Source organism: Lithobates pipiens, unplaced genomic scaffold, assembly GCF_037356315.1.
Source record: "Lithobates pipiens isolate NorthernLeopardFrog02 unplaced genomic scaffold, aLitPip1_a1.2 Scaffold_24, whole genome shotgun sequence".
In the NCBI taxonomy this organism is placed as follows: domain Eukaryota; kingdom Metazoa; phylum Chordata; class Amphibia; order Anura; family Ranidae; genus Lithobates; species Lithobates pipiens.
The window spans coordinates 16,475,718-16,488,205 of record NW_027507786.1 but is presented as its reverse complement, the minus strand read 5'-3'; the positions used below and the strand labels follow the sequence as shown (position 1 = coordinate 16,488,205).

Below are 12,488 nucleotides of genomic sequence, written 5' to 3'. Positions count from 1 at the left end.
AGCATTATTGCAGCAAACAAGTGCTATCAACAGGGGCGGAATGACAAGTCATGGGGCCCCCGGGCAATAGGAGATGATGGGGCCCCCAGGCAATCAGAGATTATGGGGCCACACGGTATACACACACACAGTATACAATCACACAGTATACACAGACGTGTTTCTATTGGCTGAGAAGGTACTGGAGAAGTGGGGCAGCTATAATCTCTGGATTTTTAGACCAAAAGGATGTCAGTAAGGGATATTTCTACATACTGTCTCTGGTTTTACTGAGGTTGGCAATGCTGATGGGGCCCCCTAGTGGCCCGGGGGCCCTCGGGCAGTGCCCGAGTGGCCAAATGGTCAGTCCGCCCCTGGCTATCAAACACAATACAGTTTTGTAGAACAGGTCAGTAAACAAAGGAGGTAAAGCAATAAAATGCTGGCGCAACAAGGATTTAGCATTGTTGGGATTCATTAGGTCAGGAAAAAGAGGGAACAGGAGGGGGGGGGGGGAGGGGTAAGAATGTTCAATGATGTCCAGCATCATTGAACACTCTCAGTCATTCCTGGAGACCGGGGTCTGGTGGTCTGGAGGATCCCTTGGTCCCCAACAATCTGATATCACATGGTAGCTTAGGTAACATAATAGTTTTTATGAAAAATATGCAGCTTACATTTAGAGATGTAAAGGCCTGGAAAAAAACTGAAAAATTTGGAAAAAATATGTTTTTTTTCCATTTTTTTTTTCTTGAAAGCTTTTTTGTTTTTTTTTCCCCAAAAATTGGAAAAATTGAAAAATTTTTTTTTAAAATTGTGGAATATTTTATTTTAACATAATGAATAAAATATTTTAAGACAGGGTGTTCAAATATTTTCTAAATCATTTAAAAAAAAATGTATGATATCAGATTATTCTAATTTATGTACACTGAGTGAGGACAAGCAAGTCCTAGGTAACAAACTGAACCCTCCAATGCAAGAACAGTATGCATTTCTTCTTTTAGGAGGCGCTGCGCTGCTATTGTAACAAGAAAAAGGTTTCAGTTTTGCTCTTGCATGTTAGTGGGTGTGTTTTGGTTTGCTCTGTCCTCTTCACTAGGCCTCAAAATCAAAAGCATTGGAAGGAAATACGGAGCAACAAAAAGCACCTGAAAGTATACACTTAATTAAAAAAGGTAAGAGTTTACATTTATCTGATTCTGAATCCAGAAAACTGAATCATTTAGCTACATTAGTTTATCTTTATAAACTTTTGTGTAAATAATAATTGAATTACCAGTAATCTGGTTCTTCCCCCACCCCCCACACACAACCATAGATTAGTGTCTTCTTGCAAAGTAGTCATTTTTTTCTTGTTTTTAATTCCTACCCCCCTCAGAAAAATGGTGAGACCAACATCTAGTATATGGAGGCATTTTCACATTACAAGTTCTTCTGAAAAGAAAAATGCGATTTGCAAATATTGTCAGATGAAATATGCATTTCCAAATGCGACCAGGATGACAAAACACGATCTTGTATGTAACAAGTGTCCTACAGATATTAAAAAAAATCCTTCATGGATCGAAGTGAAGAGGCACAACAATGATGACAATGCATATCGTTTTTCTCAACGTTCCCGTAACAGAGTGACTTTCAATCTTAAAAAAGACAAAAAAGTGCTAACATAACATTTTTTGCAATTTTTCCGAAAATTTCTGTTTTTTCCCCCCAAAAAAACTGAAAAAAAGTTTTTTTCCGAGCTTCAAAATTTCCGCAAATTTTAAATCTCTACTTACATTGTATCCTGACTTCCACATCAAATGTCAGTAACTTACCTATTTTAAAACACCTCAAAATCTGTATTGCAGTTAGTGTTAAATTTAAAGCAATCCAAGCATAATAAATAGAAATATATGGATTCCGTCCTATGAAAGAAAAACAAAATAGACATAATTTTTCTCCTGCATGTCTGGAAAATGAACCCCAACACTTCTACATCTACTGACTCTTTTTTCATCTACTGACTGTACATTTATCATTGTGTTTGTAACATTTACTTCATTTTTACCCATGGAATTCACAATATGATCCAATCCTACAATCCTCCATAACCCATAAATATTACACATTTATTTATTTATTTTGGCAAATAAGAATGCATTTCGGGTTTGGCTCATCCATGTGTTCAACTTAAAACCTGTCTGTTCTTAGTTTGGTGAAAAAGTTAACAAAATGGCCAGATATGACCAGTTTGCCAACCTGAACCTCTAGCTCAGGGGTGCCCGACCTTTTTAAGAGCGAGGGCCACTTAAGCAACTTGGTAACCAGTCGTGGGCCACAACGAGCGGAGCGGGCGGATGACAGGTCACGGCTACTCTATAGGCCCTCCTATCCACCTAGATGGAAGGGGACAAACTCCCTTCTATTTTTTTTTTTTTTTTAGAGGATATTTCTCTAAATTTATGGTTTCAGTTCCAGTCCAGCTGGGTTGCACTGGGTTCTCGTTGACCGCAGGTGTCGCTGTCACCACTGGCAAGAGTAGAAACGCAGTCTAGCTAGGTGCATTGAATGCCAATTATCTATCTGGGAACCAGCCCAGTGGGAGTGTTTTCCTGCCGTGCATTCTGGGGGGTGGTATTTAAGGTACCGACGCCATGTTGGCGGGGGATTACTTTCTGTCCGTTTGGTTCTGGTGGTCCTCCTGACCCAGCCCCATGGCCCTCCTGGCCTGGGGTGTGGAACTATGCATCCTGTGTCTCAGGGCTGGCTGGACCAAGGCGATGCAACTGAAGGGACCGGCCGGAGCGAATTTTGGGGCCAACTGATCCAGGGAATGGTCTGGTGCCGTCTCATCAGAAGGGAGAGGCCCAGCAACTGAAGAACCCCAGGGGAAGACTCTTTCAGGAGAAGGCCGTGCGCAAGGCTGGCTTCTCTGAAGGAGCCTGTAGACTTAGTTGAGGGACACAACCTGGATGAACACTCATACGGTATCGCCGGATCGGCTGAGAGAAACTGGTACCGTATGTCAGTTCTTTAAATTTATCCACATCCCACAGTAACGCTCAAGTGTATCTCACATGTCTGTGGCAGAGACTTTACCGAGCACCCCACCGGCTGCTAGGCCTACTAGGAGAGGTCTATCTGGGGGTTGTTGAATCCAGTTGTGGAACTGCTTTATTCTCTGTACTCTTTTAATACTTTCACCCTGCAATCTAAGTGCCTGAACTCACCCCTAACCCTCTACCCTCCATTAAGAGACTTTGTTTTTTTCTAAATAAATCACCCAAAAGAGGATTCAGTGTCATTTTCAACATTCTTTGGGCCATCTACCACGGGAACCCCAAGACGGAGAAGCAAGCAGGTGAGGTAACGGTAAGCCCAAATCAAACCAGCAGCTCCTTTGGGGATTAGCGCTACAAATATAAAAATCGGGGGAAGTTGTATGGCAGGATACAAGAAAAGACTATATTTATATATTGTACAACATGTAATATAGAATAGCATTTTCCATGTTAAAGAAGAGCTCCAGGCAGCTTCAGAAAAATTAAAAGTCAGCAGCTACAAATATTGTAGCTGCTGACGTTTAACATTAGGACACTTACCTTTCCAGGAATCCAGCGGTGTCTTCACTTGAAGCCAATTTTTCAATTGGCTCTTGGATGCTGCTGCCTTAATTTGCACTAAAGGAAACCAGCAGTGAAGCCTTGTGGCTTTACAGCCGGTTTCCTGCTACGCATGCGCAAAGTGTGCTGGACTCTTTCATTGGGCCAGCTGTGGGGGGAGGAGGGGGGGCAAACTTCTGGTTGAGTTCACCACAGTAATCTCACTACGACGGGTGAGCGGGTACCTGAGAAAACCAAGTACCCACTCCTCCTTCCCCCCAAAAGGTGCCAAATGTGTCAATGGGGGGGGGGGGGGCAGACAAGCCAAGCTTCCACTTTTGGGTGGAGCTCCACTTTAAGTCAGTCTATATTTAGCTACTTGCTCCATGATGTTGAGATCTAAACCTGTAAGAGAATAGTAATTGGCTAAGGGGGAAAAGAGCAAGCCGAAGTACAAAATAAATAAAATAACACTAAGGTAAAGAAAAAAGGGAGCATTAGAGGTAGATGTAACAGGTAGAGGTCTCATTATTAACCCAATAAAGCAAGACTAAAGGACAACCAAAATTAATAGTATAGTTAACACTATATCGTGCACCTACAGTGCCTTGACAAAGTATTCATACCCCTTGAAATTTTCCACATTTTGTCATGTGACAACCAAAAATGTAAATGTATTTTATTGGGATTTTATGTGATAGACCAACACAAAGTGGCACATAATTGTCAATACCCCTTTCTCTGCAATTACAGCTGTAAGTCTTTTTGGGGATGTCTCTACCAGCTTTGCACATCTAGAGAGGACATTTCTGCCCGTTCTTCTTTGCAAAATATCTCAAGCTCTGTCAGATTGGATGGAGAGCGTCTGTGATCAGCAATTTTCAAGTCTTGCCACAGATTCTCAATGCGATTTAGGTCTGGACTGTGACTGGGCCATTCTAACACATGAATATGCTTTGATGTAAACCATTCCATTGTAGCTCCGGCTGGATGTTTCGGGTCGTTGTCCTGCTGGAAGGTGAACCTCCGCCCCGGTCTCAAGTCTTTTGCAGACTCTAATGCCCTGTACACACAGTCGGATTTTCCAATAGAAAATGTGCAATTGGATCATGTTGTCGGAAAATCCGACCATGTGTGGGCTCCATCTGACTTTTTCCATCTGATTTTCCGACGCACAAAGTTTTAGAGCAGGATCTAAGATTTTCTGACAATAAAATCCGATCTCATAAATTCCGATGGTGTGTAGACAATTCTGACTGAGAAAGTGCCACGCATGCTCAGAATAAACTAAAAGATGAAAGCTATTGGCTACTGGCCCGTTTATAGTCCCGACGTACGTGTTTGACCTCACCTCGTTCAGAATGATCAGATTTTCCGACAACTTTGTGTGACCGTGTGTATGCAACACAAGTTTTGGCCAAAATCCGTCTGAAAAAATAAGACGAATTTTGTGGTGGGAATGTCCGACCGTGTGTACAGGACATAACAGGTTTCCTTCTAAGAATGCCCTGTATTTTACTCCATCCATCTTCCCATCAACTCTTGGTTTCATCTGACCAGAGCACCTTCTTCCACATGTTTGCTGTGTCCCCCACATGGCTTCTCGCAAACTGCAAATGGGACTTCTTATGACTTTCTTTCACCAATGTCTTTCTTCTTGACACTCTTCCATAAAGGGCAGATTAGTGGAGAGACGACTAATAGTTGTCCTGTGGACAGATTCTCCCCCCTGAGCTGTGGATCTCTGCAGCTCCTCCAGAGTTACCATGGACCTCTTGGCTGCTTCTCTGATGAATGCTTAGCTTGCCTGGCCGGTCAGTTTAGGTGGACAGCCATGTCTTGATAGCTTTGCAATTGTGCCATACGCTATCCATTTTCCGATGATGGATTGAACAGAGCTCCGTGAAATGTTCAAATCTTGGGAGATTTTTTTAAACCTAACCCTGCTTTATACTTCTCCACAACTTTATCCCTGACCTGTCTGGTGTGTTCTTTTGCTTTCATTATGCTGTTTGTTCACTAATGTTCTCTAATGCTGTGTACACACGACCGGACTTTCCGGCAAACTAGGCCTGACGGTCTTCCCGACGGACTTTCGATGGAGTTCCGACGGACTTTCCAAATGAACGGACTTGGCCACACACAATCACACCAAAGTCCGACGGATTTGATCGTGATGACGTACGATCAGACTAGAATAAGGAAGTTCATAGCCAGTAGCCAATAGCTGCCCTAGCGCCGGTTTTCGTCTGTTGGTCTAGCATACAGATGAACGGATTTTTCAACCGAACTCGAGTCCATCGGAAAAATTTGAAACATGTTCTAAATCTAAAGTCTGTCTGATTTTTCGACAGCAAAGGTCCGATGAAGCTCACGCACAATCAAATTGTCTGACAGGATTCGTTCCGTCTAAACTTTGCTGACAAAAAGTCCGGCCATGTGTACATGGCATAATAAACCTCTGAGGGCTCCACAGAACAGCTGTATTTATACTGAGTTTAAATTACACACAAGTGGACTCTCTTTACTAGACATGTGCATTCGTTTTCGTCTGAATGCATTTTCGTCCGAATTTCAGGTATTTTCGTTTTCGTTTTAACAAACGATAACGAAAGCGCAGAATCCGAAAAACAAAAGACCCGACATAAATAAATGCTTTATTTTCGTTGTTACAACAGTTCGATATAGAATAGGAGATTCGACGTGACTCTGACAATAACAATCTGTGTCTATAGAACCTGTGGTCGAATGTGCCTAACCTTACCTCTATTAGTCCAAGATTATAGAGAGAAAAGATTCGACAGAGAGAAAATATTCGACATAGAGAGAAAAGATTTGACAGAGAGAAAATATTCGACATAGAGAGAAAAGATTCGAACAGAGAGAAAAGATTCTGGAATTGGGTGGGGGGCGTAAAATAAAAATAATGATGATGATGAATGTTATTGGCTGATTGTAACCAAAGAGGAGGAGCAGTAAAATAGCTAGAACTAAGTACACACGTACAGCCAACTTACTTTAATCTTACGATTGCTGGCAGAGAGAGACACACACGCTGAATCATTTCAGAAGACAATCTTAGTTGGTCCATTTGAATTGTCACTTTTCAGAGAACCCAAATTATTATTAAGCATAAGCACAGCAGAAGAACAATAGTGAAGCAAGCTACAGTTCAACTTAACTTTTTCCTAATAATCTACTGCTATTGTGTTAGTGTGAGAACCTAGTGATACTAGTGTTGTTGCTAGTGTTGTTGTGATAGCCTCAGAGGCTGCCTGTTTTGTGTGTGGGGGGGGGGGGATTTATTATTATAGAATCTTGTTACCGGTCTGATCAGTGATCGCTATCACCAGTCCACCAGTTTCTGTTTGAACGAGTATATAATATATATACAGAAACACTTGTAGATAGCCCATGAACATCCTCCAATGCCTCCATGTCGCTCTCACAATGGGTTGCCGCCATATTCGTTATTATCAGTCACTCACTATCTGACACCTGACACTGGGAGACTTAGACCATTCATTCAACAAGAACGACAGAGATTCGTCAAAGCAATGAAAAACACACACATTTATAATAATATTCGACGGAGCATTGAAACTGCACGACACTGCAATCATACATTTCCCGAGTCAAATGCTCCGCCTATAGGCTATATAGAGTTTAGCAGCTCCGTATAATCTTCTTTATACATTCGACAGACACCATAAGCCTTCAAAGACAGATTCGACTGTAATTCATGTGGATTTTTGGACGAATGCAATTTTTGAACGAAAAACTAAATAAATAAAAACGAATTTCGGGAGTAACTAAATAAATTTATTTTTCGGACGAAAACGAAATTTCCGAAACGAAATATTTCACTCTGCACATGTCTACTATTTACTTTTAATTAGGCGACTTCTGAAGGCAATTGGTCAATATCTGACTTTTCACACATTTACTTGTAAAAAAAATTGAAAGCTATTTATTATTTTCCTTCCACTTCACAATTATGTGCCAATTTGTGTTGGTCTATCACATAAAATCCCAAGAAAATACATTTACGTTTTTGGTTGTAACATGAGAAAATGTGGGAAATGTCAAGGGATATGAATACATTTTCAAGGCACTGTATAAGAACGGAGAGTTTAGTACTAGCCATTCATTAAAGTTGTGTACATACAACAAAACTATGAACCTCAACAAGAAGATAATCATATTTATTAGAGTGAGCAATCCCAACTGTTGTGAAATGTACTCCAACGTTTGTGAATACGAGCAAGCTTGCTCTCAAATGCAAAGTGTACATTGAGATGTTCCCTGCTAAAGAAAGTGACGGGGCTTCTTTATGCTTCCAGGCTCTAGCTAGTGCCAATCTTGCAGCTATCAATGTATGCAATAGAAAATATCTGGTCTGTTGAGGCCAAAGTTTAATCGCTATGCAAAAAAAAAAGTCCAAGGGTAGGTCAGGGGAGGGTCGAATGGGGATCATGGGAATTTTAAAATGGAAAATGTATTTCCAAAAAGGAGAGAGTATTGGGCACTTTCACCAAATACGATATAAGGAACCCGTTGGTCCATTCACTCTGCCATTTTTTAGCGCAACTGATCGGACCCAGAGACAGGCAGGTATAATCGGCACATGTCCATTTACACCTTCCTGTCCATAGGAATGCATGGACTTTCTAAGCTGACATCTGGACCTGATCGGAAAGCTTGTGTAAAAGTGGCCCAAGTATTTGGTGTTTTGTAAACATCACAATGAACAATCTCTGGATCTAATCTGAAACTCTTGGATTTGTGGAAGACAGTAGGAGCCCAGTTCTGCTGATATCATATTCTAAGGATACTTACTTGGCATGATAAAAGGGATAGTAATTTCCTCCTTCTGGGATCTGTGGCTCACAATACAGGATAATACATCTCCAGGTTCAATTCCAGTAGATGGCCTCACAGTCAACACACTAGTCACATTGAATGTCCCATCACTGTTCCTTAATGGACTTGTGAGAGAAACATCTCTATCCAAAACTGAGCTGGTGGCCATAGTTGTACTATATTTAACCCATTGGACCTTCACAGCTTCTGGGTAACAATTGCTGATTTCACAAAGAACAGATCCCTTGATTCCAGCTGCAATGTGTTTATCATGAGTCAGTGTAGTCTGCGGTATTACTGTACAAGGAAAGACATTCTGTTATTCAATATTTCTTTGACAACACAGAGAGAGAAAACATTAAACTATATTAGTCTCTTCACTGCCTCTGAGGAGCTTACACTCCAATGTCCCCCCACAGTAACACACTATTATTATACATTTATATAGCTCTGACATATACCGCAGTGCTGTACAGAAAACACTGAGCCAGTCACATCAGTCTCTTCACCAGGTAGTGCTGTTCTGCAAGGTGCTGCTGGCTCACTCTGCTTTGGTCTCAGCTGGTAGAAACATCAAGCCTGGGCCTGTCCTGCAGGCTTCTCCCCCACCATCCTACACCATGTGCTCAAGCTGCAATGGATCCTGGGCTTATCCCTATGCAAGGGGGATCCTTACCAGCCTTCCAGGAGAGAGTGGTGAATAGACTTCACCGCATTGCTAAGGAGAAACAGAAGTTGCTGTCCTGAAAGCAGATTTCAGGAAAAAGAAATCTGGAGAAGTTGTTGCCTCTCTAAAAGAAAGCAGTGATATGTTCAATTAGAAGTATGAGAATAAGGAGAGATTCCAACAGATGAAGGAAAGTGCCTATGTGAGTACCAGCCAGAGGGTGGATGTCAGAGCAATGGTGAAAGTATGGATGGGGGATAAGGAAGTGGCTTCACATGGTGGCCCCAGTACTACCCCTGTCTCAGCATTTGCCCCCCTCCCTCCCCAGCAGCCTGGGCCATCTCAGGAGGAGGTTGGGGAAAAAGGCGGATTGCTGCAGGCCATTACAGAAGTGGAATCTCCCTTGAGTGGCAGGAAGTTTTGGTTTTCCACTGACTTGTCAGATGAGGAGGAGGACGATGTCGTCTCTCAGCCTGTAAGGGAGAAAGTTGCATAACAATTGTAATTTGTTACTTCTGATCAAGATGCTGGTGAAGGAGATCTTGTTGGGAGTCTCTCTCAGTGTATGGATGTCATTCCTGTGATTACTGCTACAGACAAAGAGATTGTATCTGTCAATGGATCCTTGCAGTTGGCAAGAAACGCAGGAGGTGATGGCAAGTATCCAGACAAAGATGTTCCTGCTGACTGTGGGAACAAGGAGCAGGACTCCCACATGGACACTAGGACTGCCGAGCAGGAGTACCGTATGAATATTAAGACTTGGATGTTAAAACAGCATCCAGCAGACTTTACCTAATAACAGAACTGCTGGTAATTGTGGTACTTCTGGTACTATCGGGAGAGCGACTGCTGTGCTGGAGGGGAGGAGGCAGTATCAGGTGGTGGGTAATTTACCAAACCTGATTGCAGAGGTTCCTAGGCAGCCACTAAATGTGTCTAAAACCCTTAATTCTGTTCCATCTGTCCCTAGTAGGAGCTATTCTAGAGCTGTGTCGGGACAAAGTCATGCTGCTGCTTAAAGGGAGCCAGTTGTGGGACTTTCACCTAACGCACATTCTTCCATTAAACGCAGTAATGTGGTTCAGCTCAAGTTGGAAGGAGGAGATATTCCACCTATAGGGGCCAGCTGGACTGGAGGGGGCTTGTCCTCAAATGTATCTAATGACAACCTTTGATTAAAAATGTGACTATTCTAACTAGGAATGATTTTATACCCCCCAAGAATTTATGGGTCTGGTTGAGGAGGTTTGGTGAAACATTGTGTCCCCTAAAAAAGATTGTGGATGATAGAGGAATCTGGAGGGGTGGGTGGTTGGTGTCAATAAGGTTGAGAGTGTGTAAGAATGTGGTCAAGCATTTGCCCTCTTCTGCCTTTATTGGCAGAGATAGGATTACCATCTTCTACCCAGGTCAACCTAAGCTGTGGCATAAATGTGGAGCCAAGGGACATTACTGCTCTTCCTGTCCAGAACAGAAGTGCTCTTTGTGCCAGGAACTGGGGCATCAGGCGAGGGACTGTAAGATCATTGAATGCAACTTGTGTGATAAGGTTGGTCACCCTTATAGCCAGTGCCCTGAGGCCAGGCACAATAAGCCTCAGTTAGTGAAGGAATTCTTCTGTCTGGATAGGGAAGAGTCTGGGTTGGCTAAGGTTGTGTCAGGGGATACTAGTGTCAGCCAGGAGGAGGCCAGGCCCAGTAGGAGCCTCACCCAACAAAAAGGGCCAGGTAGGGGAGTAAAATGGAGGAGGCAACAATGGGCCTCATTAAGGAGGCCCTGAAAAGCCCCTCCAATGCTGAAGAGGCCCACAGCTGCTATGTAGCTGCAAAATTGCAGAAAATGGAGGAGGCCCAATGCCTCAGGTGTGAGAAATTTTTTTTTTGAGGCCATTCATAAGGGATTGAGTGGCCAAATGTGTGATAATATGCACTTAGTTGTGTTCGCCCATCCTCCTACTCCTCCTCCTGCCACAAGTCCACCTCCAGAGCAACAGCCTCCAAGGAAGGCTGCAGGGAAGGCTGCAGGGAAGCGTGGAGGGAAGGCTGCAAGGAGACAAGAAAGTGATGGCCTGGGTTCAGTCTGGTCTGACAGAAGACGCAGGCTGTGGTAGTACCACAGCCTGGGGACAGATATGTCATCTGCTGCTGTTCGTGATCTCTAGGAGTCCAGAACCTGATTGTGCTCCCTATTATATGGACTTCTCAGGCTACCAATTTTAATTTACAAAGAGTTGATGTGTGCCCTGGGGTACAAAGGCTTCGCAAAGTCAAGCAGTTTCTCCAGGGTTGCTTTCCTCTTGATTTTGTTGTTATGAGCCAGAATAAATGTTTTATTTTTTTATATGAAAATACTTGCCTATGTGTTTTTCTTCAAATAGGGCAGTTTGTTTGTGAGTAGGCAGGTACATTTCAAAATACAATGTCTAGTTAACAAGGGACACCAACACCAACCTCCTTGAGATTTATAAAAATAAAAGATAGAAATGTTGTTGTGGAAACTTGACACACCAAAAAATTAAATTATGGAGATCACTAGAAACTAATTAAAAAATAATCCAAAAAACAGGAGCTCTTGATTAAAAATAAAAATATATGACTATAAAAAAATAATTCTAAACATTATTATGGAGATCTGGCTTTAAAAACCAAAACTAGCATTCAGAAGATCACAAAAAATAATAAAGAAATAAGTTTGTGGGAACTCTGTGTGAATATCAGCAGCAAAACAACTTAATTCTTCTAGCATTATAAAGAATAAAAGAATGCGCTGCATTAAAAGATCCAAAAATTTACAGCGCGACGAATGTGCTATCTCCATTACGAACGCTAGTTTTACCAGACCAAACGCTTTTTGGCATGTCGGAATTGCATACAGATGATCAGAAATTCAGATCGGAACTTTTTCCGACCGAAACATTGAGAACCTGCTCTTAATCTTTTGCTGGCTGGAATTCCACCAGCAAAAGTCCGATGGAGCGTACACACGGTCGCATTTTCCGACCAAAAGTTCTCATCAGAGTTTTGCTGGTGGCATTTCCGATCATGTGTATGGGGCATCAAGGGTTAAATGTGGACTGAGAAATGAATTGTTTTCTTAATAATTTTTAAATGTAATTTTGATTTTAATAATATTTTTTCATTCATGTATTTCTTAATTTTCATATATGTATATTTATGCATTATGTTAACCTTTGTCATTTTATTTATTTTGCTTTATTTATTGTATGTTGTACAATTTATTTTATTTGGAATGGCTGCCATTAGAAATAATCATAATTATTTGATAATAACTCACTATCATGTTGCGTGGACTGGAACTTCCAGTTATTACATAATTTAAATAAATAATACTGTAGTAGTATGTTGAGCCTAACTCCACATTGGGGTGGA

General features: G+C 41.9%; 1 protein-coding gene across 1 annotated transcript in view; it reads right to left on the bottom strand.

Moving 5' to 3' along the window:
- LOC143929576 (uncharacterized) overlaps positions 1-12,488 on the bottom strand; it is a 153,518-nt gene that overhangs the window by 43,745 nt on the left and 97,285 nt on the right. The window contains exon 9 of the mRNA XM_077453456.1: positions 8,406-8,726. Coding sequence (XP_077309582.1) covers positions 8,406-8,726 — 321 coding nt within the window. The remainder of the gene's footprint in view (positions 1-8,405; positions 8,727-12,488) is intronic.